This window comes from Marmota marmota, unplaced genomic scaffold, assembly GCF_001458135.2.
Source record: "Marmota marmota marmota unplaced genomic scaffold, marMar, whole genome shotgun sequence".
NCBI classification, from domain to species: domain Eukaryota; kingdom Metazoa; phylum Chordata; class Mammalia; order Rodentia; family Sciuridae; genus Marmota; species Marmota marmota.
The window spans coordinates 8,704,815-8,732,723 of record NW_025999999.1 but is presented as its reverse complement, the minus strand read 5'-3'; the positions used below and the strand labels follow the sequence as shown (position 1 = coordinate 8,732,723).

General features: G+C 53.5%; 1 protein-coding gene across 5 annotated transcripts in view; it reads right to left on the bottom strand.

The window, feature by feature from the left end:
• Positions 1-27,909, bottom strand: part of Neurl1 (neuralized E3 ubiquitin protein ligase 1) — a 71,524-nt gene that overhangs the window by 8,601 nt on the left and 35,014 nt on the right. For 2 of the 5 annotated variants that reach the window (XM_048807268.1, XM_048807270.1), the window contains exons 2-3: positions 11,310-11,551; positions 10,639-10,960 (exon numbers count right to left, since the gene is read on the bottom strand). In XM_048807268.1, coding sequence (XP_048663225.1) covers positions 10,639-10,960; positions 11,310-11,551 — 564 coding nt within the window. Of the gene's footprint in view, positions 1-10,638; positions 10,961-11,309; positions 11,552-16,267; positions 16,422-23,470; positions 23,862-24,932; positions 25,115-27,909 lie in introns of those variants that run through there. The other 3 variants (XM_015494746.2, XM_048807271.1, XM_048807269.1) reach the window with 3 other exon arrangements.

Here is a 27,909-nt window from a genome sequence, read left to right as displayed (position 1 = left end):
GGACAGCAGAGACCAGAGTTCAGCTCCAGCTGAGCACAGAGCCAGTCTCCAAAGCCTCCGTGGTTTTGTTCTCTTGCCTCCGCGGCCCTTCCAGGAACCATGTTATCTGGGGCCTGTGAGGTTGGGGTGCTGCTCCCACCCCCAGGTCTCCTGCCACTCTGCAGAGGCCTCCTGGGGCCTGGCTGGTTAGGGTTTCCCAGCATCGTGTTGGCGAGAAGGAGGGAGCCAACTGGAAAACGCGATTATTCCGGGGAATTGACTCTGTGACAGCAATGGCACAGAGGCTGGGGGCTGCGTGGAGAGTGGAGGGCCTGCACAGGAGGGGAGGCCTGGGGGACAGAGGCAGGAAGCAGGGAAGGCTTGTGGCTGACCTGTTCCTGGGAACTGTCCCTGCTCCCTGGCCTCCCAGGGGTTCCAGGAACTGGCCCTGGGGGACTCCAGAGAAATGGAGAAGGGGAAGGGAGGGAGCAGTAGGGAGAAGGGGAATCTAGTCTTTCGAGATGCCCAGCCAGAGCCTTCAGGAACTAAGCTGCCCCCTGGGCCCAAATGCATGTGGACCCCTGCACTACCCAGCCTATCCCCCAAGAGCAAGCTGGGAAGACCCTAGTGTGGCTTCTTGTGACACCAGCCAAATTTGGGGACATTGCCTCTGCAGAAGGGGTTAAATAAACAAGACAGGCCTTGTATTCTGACAGGGCTGGGCGTGAGCTATCCTGGTCTCTCTGTCCCCTCAGGAGTCCTCTACTTGAAATCACCTACCACCAGATTTCCTCACCCACACAGGCAACCTGTTCCCACCTGAGCTAATCTGCCTTTAAGAACGGGTTTCCTTCTCTTAAACAAAATCTACCTCTTGGTATCTAATCCAGTACCTCCAGGCCTGTCAGACACCTCTCCTCAGGGAATACACAGACTGCCCACACACCTTCCACCTCTGTTCATTAGACAATGAACAGACTCAGTATTCCATATGCACATGGACCATTTCGAGGGACAGTCTGGCCATCACCTCCGATGATACATCTAATAATGCAACCTTAGAGTACTTTGGGCTTTCTCAGTAACCAAAATCCATATGCTGGTAGGCGAAATAGGGACACAGTAAAGTGCAGTGAGTTTGAAATCATCACCCTGGGTTCAAATCCTGACTGCCACTGCCTTATGACATTGCCACATGACCTTGGAAAAGCAGCTTAACTTCATGGGGCCCCTTTTCTTGAGCAGTCATATCTGAGTCTACTGATTCACACAAAGTCTGTTACTCTCATCCCGCCCTTAGAAAGGACGATGTGAAGATGAAATGGAATAAGGTCCTTGGGCACCTAGTAGAAAACCTGGCACATAAGAGTCATTAGGTCAATACGAGCCATTGTTACTCTTGTTTACGTGCCAAGTGGTTCAGAAGCCAGTGCACGGGGGGTGTTCCAGGCCTGGGTTTAAATGCCCCATCTAGCACTTGGCTGGTAGCTTGGAGTGAGCAACTTCCCCGCAGCCCCCAGGGCTCACTGGAGAGCAGGAGTGCAGCTGCCTCCCTTGTGACATTTGCAGGATCAGGATCCAGTGGAGCCCCTGACACCCACGAGGTCCCTGACAACTTCAGATATTCCGGTGGGTTTGTTAGCCAAGGTCACAACCACCTGTACTCAGACCATCAAGTTTTTGAACCCTAATGTAGGATTTTACATCCATCCGGATGGGCACTGGGAAAATATTCATTTGAATGAAATCACTGACTAAAGGCCCAGAGGAAGCGCACATGTGGAGACCAGAGGGCAAAGAAGAGAAGGAAGGAAGGAAGGAGAAGCATCAGGGGATAGAGGAGATAGGAAAGTGACCCATCTGGCCTTGCTTGAAATACTGCTGAAGCTGGAAGCCAAGTCCTGGGAGCTGTTGGGAAACTGCTAAACACGACACCAGTCCCCAGGGTCAGTGCCCAGCCAAATATGTCTTCTCCCCTTCCCCTCCACCCCGTGGGCCAGGAGCAGCTGCAGGCAGCCAGCAAACTCCAAAATAACCATCCCACCAGCAGGCCCAGCTGTGTGAGTCCCTGAAATAGATGAAACTTGAGCTGGAAGAGTGCCCTCCTGAAGAGGGACAGCAAAGGTCCAGCTGAATGAGATGACATTGAGATGAGCATCAGGGCCGGGTCTGGCCCCAAACCCCTAGAAGACCCCCCTGGGCCCGGCCTGACCTCTGGACTGCCCGCTGGGATACAGCTGAGATAAACCAGGGGCAACCTGGAACCGGAAGCAATAGGGTGGCCCTACGTTTACCTTGGCTGTTTGTGATGGAGTCAGGAACAGACAAGGTTATGAGAGAGCTGCTCAGCTGCCCAGCAGCATGTCCCCTCTTCCAGGAAGAAACTCGTCAGCCAGCCACCTGCCCCTGCCTACCTGGTGCCTCGTGAAGCCAGAGCAGAACTAACCAGGCCTGGCCAGGCTGGGGAGGCCAGGGCCAGGCGCCCCACTTGCTGACTTCCTGGGTGCCCAGCCCTGCACAGGGGGCACAGGAGAGGAATAAGCCAGGACCTGGATCCTAGGGGGCTATCAACCAGTGCAGGGTCAAGGCTTTGAGGCATGAAGTTACTTTTAATACAATTCAGTTACTTAGCATCTCCCATTAGAAGGACCTTAGAGGAACTGAGGAGCTAAGGCATTAAGAAATCTGTTTATCCCTGTCAAGTTCTAACTTGACCTTTGCTATGATGCCCCTGGGAACAGGAAGCTCATCACCTCTCAAGGCTCCCTATGCCCTATCTCTGAATGACTGTTAGAAAATCTCTCCTTGTATGGATCCAGGGGTCCTAGTCCACCCATGGGGCTCCCTCTGATCTTCCCCTTCTTGGAATAAATACCCCCTTTGGAATAAAGATCTCCAACTGAGGCCTAAGTCCTTGTCCCCTGTTTCAGAGGAAGTCAGGGAAAGAGTTTGGAAGAAGCAGGATTCGACCTGGGCTGGAGGACAGGGTTTGGATTCATCTAGAATGAGAGACTTGCAGGACGGAAGACTGTTGGCAAATGGAGAACAATCAGAGAGGCCAGGTGAGGAGGGCCTTGGGACCAGCTCTGGCCCAGAGAATCGCCCAGCTCTCTCGCACTGGGCCAGCAGTGCAGGGTAACCAGGGCAGGGCCTTGGCACTGGCACAGGGGCCGCCTTTGAAGCAGGGCCCACCATCAGGCCTGAGTCTTGTTTGTTTGGATTCTCACATCCGGAGCGCTGGATAATCTTTAACCACGGGTCAGCCTACAGCCGCTTGGCCGCCTGGCCAATATCTGCCAGCCCCTGTTTGGAAGGCGCTGCCAGGCCATTTACTGTCTCCATAAACATCCTCCTGCCGGTCTGCTTCTGGCCCGGGTAGGGGAAGGAGCCCAGGAGGGCGGGTGTGTGGCTTGGACGGACGAGGGGTTTCTCCACTCCTCCGGGCAGTACCCTGAGACCCACACCGGCCTCCACCCTCTCCCTTTAAACTCAACCACGGGAAAGCAAGGAGAAACAAACAAGCTTCCCGAGGTTCATCGAGGGAAGGGTGGAATGTTCCGGAACCGCTCATAGTCACAGACTCTTAGATTCATAGAATCTTCATGCCAGAGCATCTTATAGATTCTCAGAATCATTCGGTCTAGTGGTTCTCAAATTTTCTTCTTTCTTTTTTTTTCAAGAAGGGAATCTTTTTGTCCAAAGGAACCAAAGGCTCCAATTGAAGTCTAGGAGGTGGGTGCAGAGCCCTGCCTCACCCTCCCTCTGCACTTCTCAGGTGCCCCAGAGACGCCTCTGTGCAACCCAGTGTTCCAAGGAACCCAGCTGGAGAACCAGAGATCGTATTCCAAGAGACGATTTAGACCACACAGTTTTCCTCCTGGCTGGAGGACTGGCTCAGGAGTCTGTCTCTCTTTGGTGGAGGGGGGGGTGAGGAGGTTAGATTAGATATTCCTTTTTAAACCAAAGACAAGAATGCTTCCCACTTTGTAAATACTTCTGAATCTATGACATCTGTGAGTTAAGTGGGGCGTGTATAATTATGCCCAAATACTCCACAGAAGGCTGAGGCACAGGGAAGCAGAGAACTGCCCGCAGCCAGTGAGCGGCCACGTCAAATCTTGATTCTGTCTCTCTCCTGCTTCTGAAACGAGGGCTTTGTCCCCAATACTGCAAGGCCCGGCTCCTCCCTATGAGCACGTCCTACAGCCCCCCAGATCTCTCCAAGGTCATCAGAACTACATCTTGGGCCAGAGATACTAGGTACAAATATGAAATTGCCATTTCAGTAGGTGAGAAGCAGGCCGAGATAGTCACAAGTGGCTCCATTGTGCCTGTGCATCTGGACAAGGGCCACACTGCACCCACACCAGGGGCCAGATAAAGCCCTCGGGAACCTTCAGGGAATACAAGGCAGGCAGATGCACCCTTTTTACCAAATAAGGCATTCTGGGACTGATTGCCTCTCTGTCTCCAACATGTGCAGCTGATCCTTCCTGCCTTGAGTTCTCACCTTGTTCTGGAAGACACAGGAGGACCACGGACTTAATAAGGAGCTCAGATGGACTCACATCTGGAGGTGTTAGGAGGGAAAGCAGGCAATTGGATTCAAATTCATCTCCACCAACTATTGGTTGCGTGATCTCAGGCAAGTTATCAGGTCTCTCTGTTTCCTTGTCTACAAAATGGGTCCAATAATAACTTTTTTTTTTTTGCGGGGGGGGGGGGTCGTGTACCAGGGATTGAACTCAGGGTCACTCAACCACTGAGCCACATCCCCAGCCTTATTTTGTATTTTATTTAGAGACAGGGTCTCATTGAATTGCTTAGTGCCTGGCTTTTGCTGAGGTTTGCTTTGAATTCACAGTCCTCCTGCCTCAGCCTCTCAAGCCGTTGGGATTACAGGTATGCACCACCATGCCTGGCAATAATAACTTTCTTTATAAAGAGAGGGAAGGAGAATACACAGTGCAAAACTGCTTAGGTCACTTGGACCTCCACATGCTCTGGATGGTCAAGAAGAGGAAGGATCATCTGGAACAGGGGAGGTCAGAGAAGGCTTCATGAAGGAGGGGAAGATTTGGTATGGGGCCTTGATACAATTAGCAGAATTTGGGATGAGCAGGAGAGAAGGGTCTGGAAGAGTCTCTGAAACACAAGAAACAGCAGTATTTTTTTTTTCCAGTGCTGGGATAGAACCCAGGGCTTCGGACATACTAGGCAAGCCCTCTACCACACTACCACTCTGCTATGTCCCCAGCCCTTTTTGTCCCCAGCCCTTTTAATTTTATTTTGAGACAAGGTCTCACTGAGTTGCTGAGGCTAGCTTTGAACTTACAATCCTCCTGCCTCAGCCTCCCAAATTGCTGGAATTACAGGCATGCACCACCATGCCTAGTTGAGATTATTATTATTATTAATAGGGAAAAAAAAGGAAAATTGTCAAAGGAGAAGAAACAGTGATGGACATATCAGCATCCTAGCTGTCCACCATTATAGCACAGGCACCTTAAACTAATATTTGTCTAGTGGCCCCTGGCAGCCAAGGCTGAGGGTAAATATTGGTTTAGCCTAAGAAGCAGAAGTCCCAGATGGCAGAGGGCATTGCTCACACTCTCAGTGCCACCAAGCTGAGACACACTCTGGGTGGAGCCTGACCTTGTTTTATCTCCAGGGTTGGGGCAGGGGGGTCTTGTTGCAGGACAGCAAGGCTGGCTTGCTCCCTACCCCCCAGAAGCAGCCCTGTAGCAGTCTCCATACATCAAGAGTCTCCCTACATCGCCCTCCTCAGTGGCAGGTGGGGGTCCCCTCACCAAGACCTGGGAATGAAGTGGAATGCCACAAGCCCTGGCAGTCCCCACCTAACACCCTCCTGGGCTCCACCATTTGGATGTGCCAACAGCTCCCCTCACGTGACCTTATGTCCAGATCATCCTGGGAGATCGGAATTCCAAGGCCTGTCCTGGCGTCTGTCCAGCGGGGAGAATTTCCCCACATCTGGGCCCGTCCTCCTCTACTGTCAACCGCAGTTCCTCCTATGGAATAACTTGACAGCGCAGAAGCTGTGGGAACATTCCAATCTCCCCGCGCACACCCTCACCCACGAGTTGCCCCTACCTTTCTACTTCAGCCTCCCCGCAAGCATCCGCTCCCCTCCTGCGGCTCCTTCCCACCTCTGTGCCTGCGCACACCCTCCGGCATCACCTTAGCTGTTCCTCCCCAGCCAACCCATTCTTTTCCGCTCCTTGGGATCCTGACTTGAAGCTCATCGCCTACTGGAAGTCCTTCTGGGTCGCTCCCCAGCTGCACCCCTACAGTTTTGCTCTTCAGGTCACATTGAATTGAAAAACTGGATTTAGGCCACCTCACTGCAATTACACCGTATGTCCCCCAGTGTAAGAACTCTTCAAGGAGGGTCCAGGTTTTCAGTTCTTGTCTCCCCCGACCGCTGCATAGTGCTCAAGCTGTAGTGGGCATGGGGGATGCTCAGAGCACCCATGGGTGGATCCGAGCTCACCAGCCCTTTGCCAGGACCACAGCTGCTCTTCCACAGTTAACATTTTGGAGAGGAGCAAGGAGCCCTCGGGAAGCTGGGATAGGAGTTTATCTGCCCTAGTATTAATCACCCCATAAAACTTGTGTTTGTTTAGTTGCTGGCAGGTCCCTCTTCCTGGAGGTAGGAAGCTGTTATTCTTGGAGATACCAGCCTGGACCAGGGAGCCTGGAGAAAAGAGGACCATCTGCTGAGCCCAGCATGATGGCCGGCGGCCTGGGACACCTGAAGCTGGCCTGCTGGGCCATGGCATGGGCACCAGCAGGGGCCTGGGCACCATCAAGGCAGGGAAGGGTGTGACACTAGCCTCTGCCTCCACTCTGCTCCTGGACATCCCACCCATCCACAACCCAGCTTGCAAACCTACTGTGTGCAAACCTACCCATGTGGAGTATGTGCCAGGCACCCAGGACACCTCCGAACCGAGGATAAGACACAGGCCAGGTGAGGTGTAAAGGGCAGGAGGGGACAGGTGCAGGGGCAGGACATCCCTAAAGATCAGACACTGGTTGGGGGGATCATCACCCCAGGAAAGGCTGGCCTGACCTCAAAGCCACCGAGATAGGGCACAACTTTCTTCAAAAAAGAGACAGCTGCTAAGAAGGGAGCCCAGGAAAAGCAAGAAGAGCTCATGGAATCAGAGTTGAAGGAGAGAGAGAGGGACCCTGAAAGACACAGATGTAGTGACAGGGTCGGCAATAGGGAGGGGACAAGAGAGGGAAGAAAATTGATTCTGAGTCTCCACAGGGCCACTGGCATGTCTGAGTAGGGACACGGAGGGAAGGAAGAGAGCCTGCTGCGGCCACCTCAGCTCTCCTGGACGGCTCGCTGCCCCTCCGCCCCGTCCGCTTCCTTTTATTTCCCCCCATCTTTTTTAGCTGCAGATGGACACAATATCTTTATTTACTTATTTTTATGTGGCGCTGAGGATGGAACCCAGTGCCTCACACGTGCCAGGCGAGTGCTCTTCCACTGCGTTCCAGCTCCAGCCCCTGCTCTCTGCCTTTTTTACATACACACAAAAAATCAATTTAGGAGGAACAAATGAAGAGATATTTTAATCTGCTAATTGAATTTAGGGGCCATAATCAGAGTTTGAAAATGCCCAGGGATTATGGTGATTTATGGCCAGGATGGGAATCAGCTGGGGTTACCTGGGTGCAGAGCAGCCTGCCTGCCAGGAGACGCAGAGGCAACCGCGATACCCCCACCCACCACTGATAGTCAAAGAAGGGGAGTGGGGCCAGGCCAGGTTCCTCTGCCTGGGCTGTGTCCCCAAGGCAGGGCCCTGCGGATTATTCCCCAGGCCCCCCTCAGCCCTTGGAGGTCGGAACATGTCACCTGGGATGTCCCCCTTCATTCCCACCTGTCCAGAGCCTCCTGGAACAGGCAGGCCCAGTCCAAATCTTCTCTCCTGGGAAGCCTCCTGGACTACACCATCCCTCACAGACCTCAGCCTCCTCTGGCCTCAGCCTCCTCTGACTTCCTGCCTCCTTTTATGTTAAAACCTCCTGGAGGACGGGCCCTTCCACATCCCTACGTGGGCAAGCCAGGTCCTCATGGGCCTCAGTTTTCTGCCTACCAAATGGGGAGAAAAAAGACTCCCTCCTGGGTCTGCTGCTGAGAGGTTAAAGGAGCTGCCCGGATGGAAAGCATTACTGTAGATGGAAGGGATCTAGGTCCATAGCGCTTAACGATTTACTACCCCCTTGGTCATGCCTTGGTTGTGTCTGCAGTGTCTGTCTCCCGAACTGACAAGCAAGCCCAGGGCTGTCTGAGGGCCAGGCTGCTCTGTCTCTGCCCCCATCCACCCACTCTGTTCCTTAGCTAGCCAGTCCCTCATCCTCCTATCCATCCATCTCCCCACTCTCCCCTTCCTGCAAACATTACTCAGCATCCTTTCAGGCCCAGCTGAGGGTCCACTCTGGAGGGAAGCCTGGCTGGGTAAGACATGGGTGCCTCCCTCAGTGCCCTCTCTATTGTGGGGGAAGAGACACGTAGTTGGACCTTGGTTCAGCAGAGGCCTCAGTACTGCAAAAAGCGCAGCCCCCATGTGGTAGGACGCAGGATGGAGAAGAGCATTCCTGGGGAAGGCTTCAGAGAGGAGCAGCTCTTGGGCTGGGCCTTCAAGCCAGAGTGGGGACTGTGAGGAAGAGCATTCTTTGCTCAGGGAAAAGTAGGAACATTGCCACTACATCCTACACCTTCCCCGCCAACAAGACTGTGACTCTCAAGAGCAGAAACATTCTCCATCTTCCACAATGTGGCAGAACTCAGGGCTGAGTCACAGAATTCACAACTGCTTTACAGAGGAGCCCGAGCCTCAGACAGGAGTGGCCAGGCCGGAGCTTAAGAATCGAGCTTTGGGACCCCACGGTCTTGATGTGTGCTGTCTTGAGGACACCAGAACACAAAGAAGATGCTCAATTAACCCTGGGTTAAGCACTGCCTTCCCCAGGGTGGGTGAGAATATCTGACACCTACTGTGTGTCAGCTGTTCCTCATCAGTCCACTCTTCAAAAGAACCCCAGGGTCAGTTGCTATTACCCCATTGTACAGTTGAGGAAACTGAGTCCCACCCCTGGCACAAAGTGAGACCAGGACCCAACCTGGTCTATCTCTAGCTCAGGCATATCTCTCAGCCCTCCTGCCAGAGGAGGTCTCGTAGGTGCACCCAGGTCACATCAGAAGTGGGGAGCAGACTGCCGTCGGTCAGTCAGGACATCCGCCTTCAGTTGACACCTGGAACAGCCCGTTTCAGGCTTTCAGTGTGTCAGCGTGAATGCAGAAACACTTTTATTGACTTGAGAAACAGAAAGTTCCCAAACTGTGAGTTAATAAAAACAACCTTCTGATGTTCAGGACTCCTCAAACAGGCTTCTGGCCATTACTCATGTCTTTGTTGTTGTTTTAATTTTGGCTGTTTGAACCCAGGGACACACTACTCACTGAGTTATATCCCCAGCCCTTTTTATTTATTTGTTACTTACTTTGTGTTTACTTTCACTCTCCTTACTCAAGTAAAAGTGTTTTTGAAAAGTTTCACTGTTTCTATGCTTTGAATTCAGAAAGGGGGCGGGGGTCCTGAACCACCGTCACTGCATTTCTCCCTGCGAGGAGAAGGGGTGCTGATGGGAGATGGAAGCAGGAGCAAACGCTGGCTGGGCAAACACTTGGTACCCAGGACTGCTGGACACTCGCTCACAGGGACTCTTCCCACCAACCCATTTCACAATGAGGAAGCTGTGTCGGGCTCCGGCAGGCTCTGCCCAGTGACAAAGACAGTTCGCCCACGAGCTGATCTGTACCCAAAGTCTACCACATACAGGAGTGCTGTGGGGGAAGTCTGTACCTTAGTGCTCCAGGCCACCTCTGATGATCCTTCTCCTAGCCACCCGCTACCCCCACAGTATGTCAGTCCTCCCTCTGCAAAAGGATAACTTGGAGCCTGGAGGTACCTGGAAGTCTTGGCTATTCCTGGCCCCCCAGTGCCTTCTGCTTCCTGCTCCATCTCTGACCCAACCTCCCTGTGAAAAGCACTTAGGATGGTGTGGAGCCCAGGCTCTGGGGAGGCTGCAGACCCAGGACTAAGAGCTCACTTTGGAGCTGGACAAACTCAGGGCAGAGCATTGATTCCACACTCACAGGCCTCATGACTCAACCTCCCTGAACTTGAGTCTCTGCCTCTATAGGCCCAATATTTCCCCGGTTGTGATGAGAACAGGCAATCATGAAGTGTCTGGCATCCAGTAAGACCTCTATAAACTAGGGCTACTACGATGAACACTGATGACTTCTGCAGGTGGGATCTCAAGGCTATTGCTGATGGCAAAGGTTGTACACTGCTCAGAGGTACCACCTGAGGGGCTGCAGAGGGGAAGGGTCTCACCTGGGTTCCACCTGCCGAAGCTGTGGCTGAGAGGAAGCGAGCTCTCTGCAGTCACACAACAGCCCCCAGAGCTGCCCTGGAGCCCCTCAGCCCTGGGGCTGCTGTCAAGTTGGGGAGGAGAAGTCCCCTGCCTGATGGCATTGAGCAGTGTCAAGGCGCAGCACCTGGAGACTGAGGGATGTGCCGTGCCCCTCAGGGACCAGAGGGAGTGGTCACTCACCTAGCAGCTGGACGCCCCGCGTCAGGCCGTAGACATCCACCAGGGCCCAGAGTGGGTCAGCCGTGCGGACCCCATTGAAGAAGAGCATGGCGGCCAAGTCGTTGATGCGGTAGAAGACACGGCCCTTCTTGTCCACCCAGAAGGCAATGATGTTGCCCTCGTTGGCAAACTCCTCAGGCAGCGCCTTGGCCCAGAAGCCACTCTGGGACACCAGGTCGGGGCAGGCGTACTTGGGAAGCGAGTCCGGGTGGATGCGCGATGGGTCCTTGCTCGTGAAGCCCAGTCGCAGGGCCCCGCTCCAGCAGCACTGCTTCTTGGTGATCTGGTGGCAGGGGGTGGCCTCAGCCCAGCCACTCCCCCTTCAGACAGACCAGGGGAAGGGAGGGCACCCTTCTCTGCAGACCACCCTCAGCAGACCTCCAGGGATGTCCTGCAGCCTGTCCTTTCCCCCCCCAGGGAGCCTTCTCATGGGCTGGGGAGAGCCAGCGGTTCCCATGGCCACTCCCAGCCCCCTTCCTCTTTGTCACCAAGGAAGGCTGGGGAAAGTAAGGAAGAGAGGGAAGGGTGGCAGTGGAAAGGAAAGAGACGGGACAGGGGGCTAATGGCATTAACAGCAGACCCTGGCTGTGGGGAGAGGGTCAGAGGCACAAGGGGACATAGGGGCGGCCCACCTTTAACCTGACTTGCTCATAGATGAGCACCGGGCGGTTACTGAAGGTGATGGCGTTGCAGAAGCTGGCCTGCCTCTTGACGGCCTTGTGGCTGAGGTCCATGAGGATCTGGGAGCCCTTGGTGTGTGGGTGGAAGAGCAGCGGCGTGGCCGGGAGCCCCCCGCTGGGTAGCACTGGTGGGCAGTGCTTCTGCTTGTGGTGGCATCTGTGAGAATTGACGGGGAAGGGGCCCCCGATGGAGTCTGCAAAGGAACAGGCCACAGTGTCAGAGAACTTAGCGGGTCTGAGAACCAGACTAGGTCCCCCAGGGAAGAGCCCAAGGCTAGGACATAAGCAGACAGCACCTGTCTGTCACCCAGTATTTCCACCATCACTGCCACCCGGCACCACGGCCACTTTACCACTGTCCTCTCTTGCTGCCACGTGCCACAATCTCCCAGGTCACCTTCTCCCATCATCCTTTATTGGTTTGTTATCCACTTCCATCCACCCTCTCATCCTCCTCATTTGTCTCAACGCCACCCACCAGCTACCCACCCACCCAGCCATGAGCACCGCCATTCACTATCACCACCGCCACCACTGAATTATAGCCTTCGCATCTACTGAATACCAGGCTCTGTCCTAGGCACTGCAGCTACAGACACGAAACACGGATGGATCCTGTCTTCCTGAAGCCACAAGTCCAGAAAGGGAGACAGACATGGACATTCTGTTATCACAGCACACAGTGACAAACACCAAAAGGACCAACAGGCAGGTCACTTCTCAGGAAGGCCTCCTGGGGGAGAGTTGAATCGAGGTGACACTGGAGCTGGGCAGGCTTGAGATCCATGGGGGACCACTGCAGGGAGGAAGAGTGAGTGTCTACAGCATCAGCCCCAGAACTGTGTCCACCATCACGTCCCTCCCTCAGGTCACCTCTGTCCCATGCCAGGTTTAGACAGTTCTAGAAAATGGGGTAGAGAATGGGGCAGGGCTTGGCTGAGGAGCAGACACTTTACAAACCATTGTGTTTGGCATGAGATGGGGCAGGGAGAGGAAGGAGCACAGAGCTAGGTGTTAGGTGTCTGTGTCTGTCACTCGCTGGCTGTGTGACTCTGGAGAAGATACTTCCCTCTCTGGCACAGGGGGTGGCCTCTGCCTCTTACTCTAAGACACAAATCAGCAGCTGGGCAGCATGACTACATGGGCTGGGGGCTGGGGGCCCTCAGTTCCTCCCCAGGAGCTGTCCCCACCAGTCCTTCAGGAATTGGAGTACCTGTCCATTCTGTCATCTTAAGGAAAGAGAACCACTGAGGACAGGGAAGAAGGAGGTGGAGGGGTTCCAAGCCTCAAAAGGTGACTGGGGTTTTCTGGGATGTTGCAAATTTTTAGTTCCTCCAAGACAGGAATTTAGTAATGCGGAGAAGAGCCGCCTCAGGTCTGCCCAGACCCTGCCACTGCAGAGGAGGGGGAGGAAAAGAGGAAGCTGGGAGGCGGCGGGCAGAGACCTCGGTCCTGGCTGCCGGCTTTGGTTTCATCTCTTGGCATCTCTGCTCCCTCCTTCTCGCAGGGCCCCAAGCACCAGCTCCCGCAGCCCAGGACCAGCCATGCCCCGGGGAACAGTCCTTGAGGCCTGTCTGGAGCAGCTTCCTGCATGCCAGGCCTGAGAGGTGGGGGTGCATGAGGAAGGCTGGCCTTGCTCTCACAGAGGAGACAAGACGTTCTGGAACTGCCAAACCGCGCAAGGCTTTGAGAGCCGTCAGGCTGCCAGGGCTGGAGTTGCTCAGAGAGCCCCAGACAGCCCGGGAAGCTTCCTGGGAGAAGTCAAATGAACTCTGGAGAGGGCAGGGGAAGGGGGGTCACTCCAGGAAGCAGACAGTTGGGGTGAAGGGCAGAGGGTGTGCTGCCTGGAAAAGGTGCCCACTGGGCTCCGGCCGCCTCAGACACAGCTTGACTCTCAGTTTCAAATAAGACCTGCTGGTGAAAGGAAGCACTTCACGCTGTTTAGGGACTATCCATACTAGAAAGAAACTATAAAGGGGAGAAAACCCCTGCTGCGTGAATGGAAACAGAGCTCGGAGCATCTGCGCAGGGACTAGTACTCAGTGGGCAAAAGCAACGAACTACTGACACAGGTGACGACACAGATGACTGCAAAATAATCAGGCTGGGTGACAGAGCCAGCCTAAATACCCAGCACCGTCCACGGAGCCCCGCAGAACCCCTGTTCCTCTCTCAAGCCTTCCTCTCCTTTCACCCTGCCCCATTTTTACCAAATTCCAGGAAGGACAAACCAAGCTGCAGCAATCAAAAGCAGGAAAGTGGGTGCCCAGGGCAGCAAGGGGAGGGGGAGGGATCACCAAGGAGCAGGAGGCAGCATTTGGAGGTACGTGCTCGTCAACCTGATGGTGGTGGTGGTGATTTTATAGGTGTAAACATGTTAAAACACCTCTCGTCATACACTTTAAGGGTGCATGGTTTATTAAATGGCAAACATACCTCAATGAGGCAAGTTGAGGGTTTTTTGTGGTGGAGGGGTTCTAGGGACTAAACCCAGGGGCACTTTGCCACTGAGATACATCCCCAGCCTTCTTATTTTTTTAATATTTATTTTTTTTAGTTGTAGTTGGACACAATACCTTTATTCCATTCATTTATTTTTATGTGGTATTGGGGATTGAACCCAGGGCCCCGCTCATGCTAGGTGAGTGTTCTATCGCTGAGCCACAATCCCACAATCCCAGCCCCAGCCTTCTTATTTTTCATTTTGAGACTAGGTCTTGCTAAGTTGCGCAGGGCCTTTTTAAGTTGCTGAGGCTAGCCTTGAACTTGAGATTCTCCTGCTTCAGCCACCCAAGTCCCAGGGGCTGCAGGCCTGCGCCACCTTACCCAGCCAATGAGTTTTCAAAGCCACTGAGCCCAGCTACCTACTGGAGCTTCTCCTTTAGGGTCCTCACTCCCCATTCCTCCAACCAGAGCCCATAGACTCAGCTGAAGCAGGGCCTCAGCTTCTTTCAAGATGTCTCCTCTCCTTCCCATCCATCCCTGTTAGGGTTCTGGGGCTCTAGGTAAAAGTCCAGAAAACAGGGCTGGGGATGTGGCTCAAGCGGTAACGCGCTCGCCTGGCATGCGTGCGGCCTGGGTTTGATCCTCAGCACCACATACAAACAAAGATGTTGTGTCCGCCGAAAACTAAAAAATAAATATTAAAATTCTCTCTCTCTCTCCCTCTCTCTCACTCTCTCTTTTAAAAAAAAAAAAAAGTCCAAAAAACAGGGATTGGGGTTCTGGCTTAGCAGTAGAGCACTCACCTAGCGCATGTGAGGCCCTGGGTTTGATCCTCAGCACCACATAAAAACAAATAAATAAAGGTATTGTGTCCAACTACAGCTAAAAAATAAATACCTAAAAAAAGTCCAGAAAACACTGTCTCTAGGCAAATATGGTGGAGATGCCCAGGACCCAGAGATCCAGGACCTGGAAGAACATTTCTCAGGGCTTCCCTTCCACAGGGAGGACCCAAGGGTACAGATCCCTGGCCAATTCCAGGGTTGGGTGTGGCTGGAGAGTGGGGAAGGGACAGCACAGGGTTCATGGGCTGAGTGACAGTAGAACAATTGGAGAAGGTGTACGTACATAGGATACCCTTGTCATGGGGGCCCAATATGCACTCAGACATGTGGCCTCCAAAAGCCCTACTCGTGCACACACACACCTGTGAGAACTCAAAGGCCATTCCAACTCTAAACCACACCAGAGGGAGAAGGGCTCATCCCTCTTCCTTATCCTGAGACCAGGAATCCCACATTGACATATGCATGTCTTCGTGTACATGTGGTTGTACAAAACAACACACAGAAAACATGTGCCCGTCACACAGAGGCCATACATATTTAATAATCATGGCAGTCATGTGCCAAGCTCTGGGAGGGTTTTTTCTTTGGTGGGGGGGTAACCAGGCATTGAACTCAGGGGCACTCAACCACTGTGCCACATCCCCAGCCTATTTTGAATTTTATTTAGAGACAGGGTCTCACTGAGTTGCTTAGCACCTCACTATTACTGAGGCTGGCTTTGAACTTATGGTCCTTCTGCCTCGGCCCCCCCGAACTGCTGGGATTACAGGTATGTGCCACCGCGCCCAGCTTGAACTGGAAGTTTTACATATCCTCACGCCAAATTTATGAAGTAGGAAGGGTCATTAACAACCCATTTTATCAATGACACAGGAGGTAAAAAATGGAAGTCAAACCCACAATCTAACTCCAGGACTGTCATTTAGCTATTAAGCTTTGAATAGCCGGGAAATCATGGTTTTAGCATTCTGGGTACATTTTTAAAATGCACTTTAAAATACAATTATAACTTACAAATGTGGGGAGAAAAAAAAAAGCTCATCCAGGTACCACCTAAAATCATGCCATGGAACGCTTTTACACACTGCCTTCACAAGACACATAGAGCCACCAAAACACAGAAATACAAACCACTGGCTGGGGATATAGCTCAGCTGGTAGAGTGCTTGCCTCGCATGCACCATGCCCTGGGTTCAATCCCCAGCACCAGGAAAAGAAAAAAAGAAAAAAAAAAATCCAAACCATGTTCTCAGCCCTTGTCCACGGCCTGCAGGATGCAGCCGGAGACAGCCAGTGTGGCAAACAGGTTGGCAGTTTCTAATAAAGCCACACACCTCCCACACAACAAAGCACTCGCACTTCTGGGCATTTTCCCAAGAGAAATGAAAACACATCCAGACAATGACCTGTGCATAATGTATAGCTGCTTTATTCATAATGATCCCCAACTGGAAACAATTCAAAAAAACCTTTCACTGTGAACAGATAAAGAAAATGTGGTACGTGCATAGGATTACCGTTCTGCAAGAAAAACAGCAATGACAACAGAGACGCACACAACAAGGACAAACTCAAAAGCATGCCAAGGAGAGAAGCCAGATACACAAGGCTACCTACTGTGGGACACCATCCGTGTGACATTCAGGAAAAGGCAGAAGCAGGGAGGTAGAGATCCGTGGGTATCAGCGTTTGGGGGAAGATATGACCACCCCAGGGCATGAAGGAAGTTTTCTCAATGACAGGATTGCTCTCTATCTTGTTGGTGTAGTGGTTACACAACTCACACATTTGTCAAAAAAAAAAAGAATGAACATTATGCCTCAATTAAAAAGCAACAACTAATAAGCCAGGTCTTCATGAAGAAGGAGGGAGGAGAGGCTGGTGCTCCCGACCCCCAAGGCACCCCCATCGCTCTGCCCCAGGCCGTGCTAGGATCTGGATCATCTCACAGGAGACCTCCCAAAGCTGAGTTGAGCCTGCCACTCTAACTCTTAATTGTAAGTCCCTTCCACATCTCTGAAATGAAGTGGGTGCTGTTCCCTGTCCCTCATGGGTGTGGAGAGAGAGCACTCTAACAGTTGCAAAGCACCATGTCCTGATTCCTGGGGTCTGAGAAATTCTGAGCACCTTCTTCCTACAGGGAGGTCTCCAAGGCCATCAAGATAGCCAGAGGTCAGGCCTGCCAGGAGGAGTTGGTCCCAACCCCTTCTCTCAGAGCTCAAGCTGTCTGAGTGATGTCTACTGGGCACCCCTTGTCCCTGGACCATGGGCTCCTGCAATTGGCCGACCCTCCCATACCTCTGGACACCTGAAATCCAGAACACTCCAAATCTCAAGTCCTACCTCAGAAATCAACATCCCTGCATCAGCTCTTTCCTGTCCACTCTGTTGTTACAACCATAGTTCAGGCCATGTCACTTCTCTTTTGAATCAGGACCAGGCCCACTGTGTCCAGCCACATAGGCTGTGTCCCGAACACTCCCAGGATGTGCTATTTTCATGGAGGACCATGTGAATTGGGGGCCAAAAGCGGAGGTCCTGGCCAGGGTGGCCACCATTTTGAGTCTCTGCTTCTGCTATCCCCCTCTCCCATCTCAGCTGGCCTGAAATCCCTGGGGGCAGGAGACAGAAAGCAAAGTGGGAATTAACCCGAGCACAGCTCTGGTATCAAGGGTCCAGAGAGGGCCGCTGGAGACAGGGCTCCTTCCCTACACCATCCAACTTCCTCCCCGCACTTTGACATGCACCACGACCCCGTTAGGTCTCCATTCTAAGATGAGTAAATTGCAATTTAGACTAGTGAAGCAACTTGTTTGAGGCCACACAGCAATTCTGTGGCAAAACTAGGACCTCAGCACTGGTCTTCCAATGCCATGTCCACAGTCCTTTACCCTCTGCAGTGCCTAAAACTAGAATTCATTTCCCTAGGAGTCCAAGATGGTAGGCTGTGGGGGTTCAAGGTGGTGGGCATGTGGGGGGCACAACTAGCCTACCAGGGGCCCGGGACCCTGAGTGGACCCCCAATCATGACACCTGACTCCCACAGAGCCCCCAGAGAGGGCCCCCTTAGTGGCAGCTTTACAAGCTTCTTGGGAGCCCCGGGGGCCCTGCTCTGGCAAAGCTGCAGCTGACACATGGAAACTCACCCCCATGGCCCCAGTCCTCCAGGGCATTCATGAGCTGCCAGACACAAGCCTGGCCAGCCCTCGGGCTGACCCTCGCCAGCTCTGGATCACATTCTTGCCCCTGGCAAGGTCCCAGGGGAGAAGCCTGAACACATAGCCTCCAGAATGAGCTGCCCATGGCCCACACCAAGCTCTGCCCCAGAACCACTGTGGAGCCCCCATGTCCAGCCTAGCCACCAAGGAGAGACAGGGAGCAGGAGGTCACCACTCAACCAGAGCAGTGGCACTAACCCTGATGGTGGTGCCCAACCCCCACATGGCTCAACAGGCAGTGTCTTGACTTTTTCCCATTGTCACTCTGACACAGCCCCAGAGCTAAGTTTCATGTCAAGGTCACCCGGTCAGAGTGAAGAGCCCAAGGCCTGGACCCAGGCCTGACTGCCTCCCAGCCCAGCAGCTCCATCTCCAACTGGGAGGCCTCTGGAGCTTTGCTTTTCTCATCAATAAAATGGAATCACAGCAGACCTTCTTCGTGGGATTCTTGTGAGGATTAAATGAGATGCTGTATGTAAAACTCAGGAAGTGGCTGCTGTTATTATGATTATTACCATAAATTATGATTATTACCATAAATTACATTGTTCCATCCCTTCCTACCTCCACATGCTGACTCAGACCATTCTCCCTGCCCCAACTCAGCCTCTGCAAATCCTGCCTATCTTAAGGCCCAGCTGAGTTCCACTGCTTTTGAGATCACCTTGCCCTTAATCCATGGCTCTGAATCCCAATGCAAGCCTGGTCATTTCCATCTCCTATGAAGGAGGCTTGTCTCCCTTTCTGGATAATGGGGCAGGGCCACAATCCCAAGCATTGGAGGCAGGAGGCCCTGGTTCAAACCCTCACCGGCCACAGATTTGCTACCTGACTTTGGGCAAGTTGCTTCACCTTTCTGGACCTTGAGTTCTTTTTCTGGCTCATCATAACTGCTCTGCCCTCTCTCCAGGTGGTTGTGCAGGTTCAGCGAGTTCATGGGTGCGAAAGAATTTTGCAAATTTTAATACCTGACCTCAACATGTCTTATATTTTTTTAATAAATGCAACAACTACCACCATAGGAAAAGATCAGCTTGTTTCAGCCCAGTGGGAGGCCAGACAACTGTAGTCTTATTTTATTCCAAACGCTCTAATCTCAGATTGCCAGGACAGTCCCCATGTGGACTAGCTTGCATGCACGAACTGAACAGGGCTCCCTCTGGGGTAAAGAATTTGAGAGAAAGGGTGGAGACCCCTGACTGAAGGCAGGAGGGCCATTGGGAGGGGACTTGGGTGACAGGGGTGATTGCAAACCTGGGCAGAAGTGAGCCTCCTGGTCTCCTTGGAGGGGCCCTTTGACTGCTCTTCCCTCCAGGTGTGGCCAAAGCCCATTTCTCAGCTGCAAACCTTTCCATCCCCTTCCCACCACATACCTGCCTTTCTCTCAGTTATCAAGCCGACCTCAATTCCTTTCCAACCCCCAAACTTGGTTAGGGGCACTGCTCTGGACCTGTGGGGACTTCCATGCCCCCAAGCTGAGCATCCATCACCAAGCAGACTTTCCCAATCCTGGTTCCTTACAATCCCCCAAGGGATTGTGTGCACACTGCATTGACTTGGCTCTTCTGTATCCAGAACACCATCCTTGTGAGACTGAGAAAGACAACTCAGACCAGTTTCCATATTCTGCAAAGCAGTTTCCTGGCTGGGAAAGGCTGCAGGATTCTTTGTGCCTGTCTGTCCCCCTGATGGACTGTGAGCCTCCTGGAGGCAGAGAACATCATCTTTTTTTTTTTTTTCTTTCTTTTTTTTTTTTAACTGCTATCTCCCTAGTGCCTAGCTCTGAGCACATAGCAGGTATTCAACAAAAGCTATTGAAGGAATTGCCAGTTTGATTCTTCCATCTATTGTGCAACTAGCAGGTGTTCAGGTAGGACTCACTTTGTGACTTGCCCTTTCTAGTGGCCAGTGGACACACTGCAAAACAGAGGGAATAAACGGGGTAGCTTCCTCCTCTGCCCAGCACCAAGATCCCAGCCCACACCCCTGACTAGAGCTGTGCATGCTCAAGAACCTTCAGCCAGGTGTGGTGGCTCACGTCTGTAATCCCAGTGGCTAGGAAGGCTGAGATAGGAGGATTCCAAGTTCAAGACCAGCCTCAGCAATTTAGTGAGGCCCTAAGCAACTTAGCAAGACCCTGTCTCAAAAAATAAAAAGGACTGGGGATGTGGTGGTAGGGGACCCTTCAATATGCAAGGAAAAAAGGAAGAGAAAGGAAGTCTGTGTGTGTTGATCTTTCTTGTATACCAGACACTGCACCCGCCCTTCATATCCAAACTTGACTTGCCCTCCTAATCCCAATCTGTGGGAAGCCACCCGTACTGTGGCCTCACTGATCCCATCCTCCTCATGGCCTTCCTGCCCTTATGTGGACTCCTTCCCCCCCAAGTGTGGGCTGAACCCAAAATTCACTTTTAGAGAAAAAATACAGCCGAAGTTAAGCATGTCAATCCCAAGACCAAGTTATCAAAAACACCATCATTTCCATCTTGGTCACTCTCCCTGGCCTCTCTGGAGCTGCTCCCTCTGGGAAGGCCAACTGCCATATCACAGGAGGCCCCATGGAGACTCCCATGTTGTGGGGGACCGAGAATGCCAACAACTGAGTAAGCATGGAAATGGCTGCCCTCCAGGTGAGCCTTCAGATGAGGCTATAGCCCCAGCCAATATGATTACATCCTCTCGAGAGCACCTAGTGAACCACACCAGATTCCTGACCACAGAAGGTGAGATAGTTGAATGTTTGTTGTTTAAACTGCTAAGGTTTGTACAGCAATAGATAATTAATGCAGTACTGATCATTTCGTTTAGTAGATAAGGAAACACAGGCTCTGAGAACTAGTGACTCGTCAAGGTCACATAGCTGTAAGGGGGCAGGGCTCAGTCCTGAACTCAGATCTGTTACACCAGTGTGCTCAGCACCCTCTCCCCTGCCTGAGCCTTCCACTCCACCCAAGCCAGTTTCTCCTTGACCTCTCAGCCCTTGTGCACACACCTTCAATCTTTAAGACCCAGAGTGAGGAGCCACGTTAGCACCCTATCATCTCCCCAGAGCACCTGACTGCATATTGCCTGGACGAATGAACAGAACATGATGCCCAGGTGGGGAAAGGAGTGTGTCCAGGAACAGACGACTGCCACCTCCATAGCCAAGTGCATCTCCAAACCAAGCCTCTCTCACACACTATGACACCCAATCTGCCATTCCCAGCAGCCAGATGTGCAGGCAGCTGTGCCTCTGAATATCCTCACTGCTGGGAGGCAGACCAGTCCTCCTCCTCTTCCCTTTTCCTACCTCAAGGTTCCAGAAGGGGATTCTGGATGATTCAGCTTCCTGTCCCTGTCTTCCCAGTACCTCTCCAAAGTCCACCAGGCCAGGCCTAAGACAATGAGGGGAGGCATGACTCACATCAAAACACCCTGCCACACAGACCTCCACCCTGAGTTCCCCCGCCTGAGTGCATGCATACACACAGATGGTGGGAGTGCCTAATAGGGGACATGAGCACTCCGGGAACACTGTCCTGGGGCCTGCAGCGGCTGCAGGTGCAGGGGCAACCACACCCAGGCCTGAGGCACCTCCACAAAACCTTCATGAAAGCCTGACCCCATTTACCACAGGCCAGTGCCCTGCCACGGAGCCCGTTAGTCCACTGGACCCTTGCTATACCTCTGCAGGAAGACCTTGCCATCCCCAATCCATGCACGAGGATGCTGAGACTTGGGCAGACGAAGGGACCGCGACCCTAAAACACACAGCCAGCAAGAGCAGAGCAGCCGACTCTCACCCAGAACAACTGCCCCAACTCCCCTTCCTCTCTGCACCTTGCCTGGCCTCGTCACCCAGCTGCGCAGCTCAATCTCACCTCTTCTCCCTGACACCCACCCCTTCAGCTCCAGCAGGCAGCAGTACCCCACATGCTTCCCACTTCCCCACTGACTGAGTACCTGCTGGTGTCCACTGAGCACCAAGCACTGGGCTGAGTTAAGGGAACATGGAGTTGGGTCAGCCTACCACCTGCCCTTCTAGAGCCTGCAGGCCCAGTAGGATGCGGGTGTGCCTGTGCACAGAAGGTCTCCGGCACGCCCCCAAGCTCCAGGGAGCTCACCTTGGCCTAAGCCCCCACCACTGCTGCTGGGAAACTGGTGGCTCCCTCTGCACTAATCTCAGGGCTCATAAGACCATGGGATGCCTCCTCCCCCGCTGCTGGCTTGAGGACTAAGGAACCCAAGAAGGAGAAGTAGGGAGTCATCCTGATAGGACAAGGCCTGGCATTCCCTCTGAGTCACCAGCTGCATGACTTTAGCTAGCCATTTCCTTTTCCAGAGCACAGCATCCCCTTCTGTGAAAGGAGGGAGTAGGAACCAATATCTCAGGTCACTGAACCCTGGCACCCCCAGCACTCAGGTTTGTGAAACCCAGAGACAAAGCTGGGGGTGACATGTCTGAGTGTGCAACAGGTGTTATCCAAGTGTCAGTCCCTCAGCAGTGGTCCGCCCCTTGCCCTGGGAGGGAGTGCCTAAGGGAGGTGGCCGAGGAAGAATAGAAAGTGAAGAGAAAAGAAGAGGGGGTCAGGGAGAGGAGAGGGGGCTTCTCAGAACCACTGCTGCCTCCCTTTGTGAGCCCCCGCCCCACCCCCACCAGCCTGCCCACAAGACCAGGAGCAGCTCTGGGAACCTGCCTGATTAAAGAGATCAAGCCTGCCACTGCCCAAACCATTTCCAACTGGGAATTCATTTCCCCCGTGAGTCCCCTGCTGACTCCTCACCAGCAGCCTCACCACACACACACACACACACACACACACACACACACAAGCATAGGCACAGAATATACCACAAATGTGGCTGCTCACATGGAAACACAGAACAATACACAATCCCTTCAACACACAGACAAGTGTGTATACAAAGACAGACCCAAAACACACTCTGTGGACACCAAACACACAGAGACCCAAAACACATCCTCATGCACAGAACTAGATCATGCCACCACCACCCTAGAGTCCTGAGTCAGTCTCTGCCACTTCCCCTTCATCCACCATAGCCCAGCAATCCAAAATTTGGGGGCTTTAAGCAAACCAAAAGCCCAGGGCCACAGAAGAAATACAATCTAGGACCACGTCAACGTGTCTTTGGGGAGTCTGTGCAGGCCTAAACACCACTAAGAAGGAGCCAAGCCCTGCACCTCACACTGGCCCCACGCCCCTCCCAGGAGGCAAAACCACCAAGTAGCTGGTGTGTGCATACAGGGTGGGCACGAATGCAGACGCGTAGGACGTGCAGGCAGGGGTTCTGGCGGGGGCTGTGTGGGCACAGGCACACACCCACACCCCCTAGACTGATGTGGATGGCAGTGGTGGCAGTGGCTGGGGCCAGCTTAGGGACACCCAGCCTGAGACAGAGGCAGGCAGATAGGGCATCTGATTAACACTCACCTAGGGACACCCAGCCTGGATGCCCACCCACGCCATCCTCCTGTCCCAGGGAAATGGGGCATATGGAAGGCAGTACTGTGTCTCCTGGGCTCAGAAGGCGAGCCCTCCTGATTTTCCCCAAATTCCCTGCTCGCATCCATCCATGTGACCCTCAGGCTCACCTGATGGGGCTACCCCACAGACACAGGAGAACACGGAAGCTCAGGAAGACCCTTGCCCTCATCACAACCCCTGCCCTCTTTCGTCCACTCCAGATCATGAGCTCGGGAGCTCTCGGGGTCCTCTGGCCGCTGTGATGCTGTGCTTGGAAGCAGCTGGAGGGCCATGTACTGCGTCCGGAGCCTGCACTGAGTGCCTCTCTGTCCTTCCCAGGCCACGAGATTGCCCAAGTCTGACTCCAGTGGAAAATGTCAGGCAGCTCCAGACCCTCTGCCAACAGCGAGCCCTGAAAAGAACCCCCACCCCACAGACGGATAGGCCAGGCCCAGGTCAGCCCAACCCAAGTCTCGGGCCAAGGCCAGGCCAATGGCACTGCCCCTGGCTGACTCCGGATTATGTGTCTTCCAGGGCCTTCCATCTGTCACTTGGCCCTCCGTGCCCAGGACAAAATAAATTTCCTTTTAAGAGAGCCAATGATTTGCATTTCCCATGTCTTTCTCTGCCTTTTCTTTTTAAATTAAAGTTTATAGTCCCAAAGTTCAGAGCCTAGAAGGGGGATGCCAACTGGTCACCAGGCTCGGCTTCCCAATGGCTTCTGCTACCACCCTTCTTCCTGCCTGGGCCTTTCCCAGGTCCCTGGATGCCCAGCAGACTCAGCAGATGGAGTTGTGGAGTCCAAGGGAAGGAGCTCAGGGGAGTGTGGCAAGGTCTTCCCACCGTCAGCGTGCTTTCTGTCACCAGCCACTTTGTAGAGGTACCCCAGTTCCTAGTCCTGAGGAAGCCTTCCCCTTCCTGGGTCTGGTACCACATCAGCCATGTTGCTTCCAAGACCACAGCTCTAGAGCCAGAGGGATGAGAGGAGAAGCCAGCCAGCCCCCTCCCCTGCACTCCTGTCAGTCTCACAGTGGAGGGGGCCCCAAGGATCAGAAGTTCTGACACTCTGAAAACCCAGGCACTGTGTGAGCTGTCACTAGCACACTCATGTGCTTAGACACAAGCCAGCACAGGTACATACCCGCAGACACCTCCAGTGCACACTCATGAGCACAGACACTGGTGTACACATGTGTGTGCCACACATTCTCTCCAGCTCCATCAAGGAGCAGAGCACCACCTCCATAGCCCACATGTAGCCCCCCAGCTGTGGTCTGCCTCAGGCGGGGGAGAGGTGGGGAGACACCTAAGACCTTACATCCCACTTGGGAGCTGATCAACACCCTGCGAGCAGAACGCGGAGACTCTGTAGGGGGACTCAGCTGCCTGACCTTTCCACTCCCAGCCCTCCTTGCTTCCCCACTCCAGTGCCTACCACTCAAAGGCGCCCCTCGCAGCCCTGGAGCCCACCAACCAATGAGGAGGCAGGGGGATGACCAAGCCCTGAGTCCCAGTGCCCCTCGGTCCCAGCCTCCCAGGTGGTCCCCAGGTTGGGGGTGGGCGGACCCCTAGGATCGGCTGGGGCCTTACCGTGGAGGGTGCTCCGGGTGATCTGTCCCCCCATCTCCGGCAGCGGACAGGACAGCACGGCCACCACCGTTTGGCCGGCTGGCCTCGTCACCAAGCCGCCCGGGGCGCCAGCTCCCCTCCTCCTCCCCCCAGCCCTCCCCCGCGGCCGGCCGGCATGGCAGGGCCGAGCGGCCCCTCCTGCGTCCCCACGCGCTCCCTCCCGCACGCACACGCCCGCCCGCCAGCCGGCCACACACGCATGCACACCCCCTGGCCCTGCTCACGGCCGCCTCCTGCTCCCACCCACTCGGAGCCTCCCCGCCCCCGCGCTGGTACAGGCGAGGGGATCTGTCATGTTTATTTACATAAGGAGGAGGAGACTGGAGGCTTCCTGAAATAGCCCTCCAGAGCTGGAGATGCCCCAGCCTCGCGGGCGGGCGGGCGCGCGCGCACACACACACACACACACACACACACCCATGACACACACACACCCATGACAAACACACACCCATCACACACACACACACACACCCATCACACACACTAGCATCATCCCATGGATGTAGTGACACACAAAGACACCTCACCAGGCCTTTGTCACAAGCTACTACATGCAAATACGGGACTAGTGGGGCTAGGAAGGGTGCAGGGAGGGAGCAAAACAGAAATCCTTCTTTCCCTCAAGGGTGTTCACAGTACAGCTAGAGGAGCTTCTTCACGCATAGCTAACAGTGTCTGTCTTCTTCCTGGCTCTGCCCCAAGCACTTTTCAGTCGTTAACTCCTTTGGTCCTCTCGGGCTGAATGATGAGGCCAGTATTACCGCTATTATCGACAGGTACCATTATCTTAAAGGAGTATTAAAGGTGAGAAGACTGAGACACAGATTTCTTACCTAGAAGGGGGCAGGTCGGGGATGCAGACCTAAGTAATCTAGCACCAGAATTCAGGCTTTCATTTCCCAAGAAATGGGACCATCCCCCCCAATCCTACCCTGAAAAGGGAAAAAAGTGTCCCTTTTATCGTGCATGTACATACACACACAGAGAGCAACACAGACCTGCACTACACACCTAAATCATGTCAATGGTTATGCACAAACATGTCTCATAAGCTCCTGCAGGCATCCACCACCATGCACACCTAGCAACTTCCTGCCTACCAGGCACAGAGTCAATGGTTACACACATACCCTGCACACACTCACCACACCACACGCATTCTCCTACCAGACTCCTGCAATTTCTGGAGAGATCTTAAGGTGAAGAACCTGGCACCCCACACTTGGAGGAGAGGGGAAGGTGCAGACAAGATGGAATGAGAGAGGCCGGGAAGGCAGGCCCCTCCAACCCAAAGCAAGCAAATAATGACACTGGCACCCAAATCATCATTGGGAGTGCACCCCCTGATTTTTATTCTAGGTTGGAGGGGCTACTATTGAATCCATTTTGCAGAAAAGAAAGTGGAGGTTCTGAGCAGCTAAGGAGCTTGCTGCAGTTCTTCAGAGAGGAGCAAAAGACACCAAGCCGGGTCTCTGGGACGATCTCACTGTCCATCACAGGCTCTCCTCAGGATAGTGGCCTTTTCCCAAACAACAGCACAGCTCCCTCCTCCCAGGCTCTAGCCTGGCCCCAAGCCCTTGGGAAAAGTCTGGATGGGAGAAGAGAGGGCTGGGGGCTGGGGAAGGAGCCGTGGGACAGGCAGGGGCTGCCCCACATAGGATGGAACTCAGAGGCCTGGCTGCTGTGAGGGACTGTGTTGGGCCCTGGGTCCTCAGCTCAGGACCCTGCTGCTGCCATCCCCTGTGAGGTCCTGGGGGGGGAGGGGCAGAGAAAATAGGGAGGGACATTCAGGCCTGACCTGGGGTGAGCCACAGAAGCTGAGCAGGCCCTGGGTGGAAGTGCCCAGAGCCCAGCATGCTGCCAGAGACCTCTCCCTGGGAGAAGCTGCAGCTTGGTCTTACCCAAGCAACCCCCTCTCCACAGGCACAGGCTGGCTCCCGGCTATGCACTCACAAGCACATGGGCACTTCTTGTTGGGGTGGGAGGCTCAGGCAGTCTGACCAAGAGGAAGTTACCCAAACTCCTTTTGTGGATGACAATTATATTAATACCAAATACAAGGCCTTGCTGTGTGCTCAGCACTGCTCTAAGCATGCTGCACGGATGAACTCATTCAACCCTCTCAACAAGACCAAGAAATGGGTTTATTTTTAATGCCCATTTTACAGATAAGGAAACTGTGGTAGAACAAAGTTTCTTTGGAGGCTGTTCCTATAGCAGGAGAGTCATTCCCTCATCCCACCTGCCTTTTAATGCACCTGGCTGGGCCCTTGCATACCAGTCCTTCCCCCACACCAGCCTCCCTCTCACCTTGGCTCCCATCTTATTGCCACTTGGGTGTCCCTTCTCCAGCCACCCAGATCCAGGAATGCCTCTTCCAGGAAGCCTCCCTAGGGCCCCAGCTACAGCGAGTGTCCCCATCTTGGAACTTGTCTCTCCTCTGAACCCAAGCTCTACCTCTCCTACTGCTTGTCTTGCTCCATCCTACACAGAGACAGCTACAGCCTGGCTGGGGCCTTGTCTGTCTGTCTCAGCTTCCCCTGGGTGCATGCTGACAACTTAATACAACTTCATCCACATTTATTGAGCACCTATGTGGCAGACACTAAGCTTTGCACTGGGGATGCAATGATAATCCATGAGAAGCAGAGCTGGCTGTTATAGTCCTGAAAGAAACACATTTATCAAGTAGCCTCAATAAGGAACTTAGAATCACAATCCTAGAAAAGTGCTCTGAAACAAAGAGGCAAGGTTCTGGGGGGACTCAGGGCAGGCTTTCAGGAAGAGCAACGGTGAGGGCTGGGTTGTGGCTCAGTGGTAGAGCGCTCACCTATCATACATGAGGCATTGGGTTTGATCCTCAGCACCACATAAAAATTAAAAAATGAAGATATTGTATCCACCTAAGAAAACTAAAAAATAAATATTAAAAAAA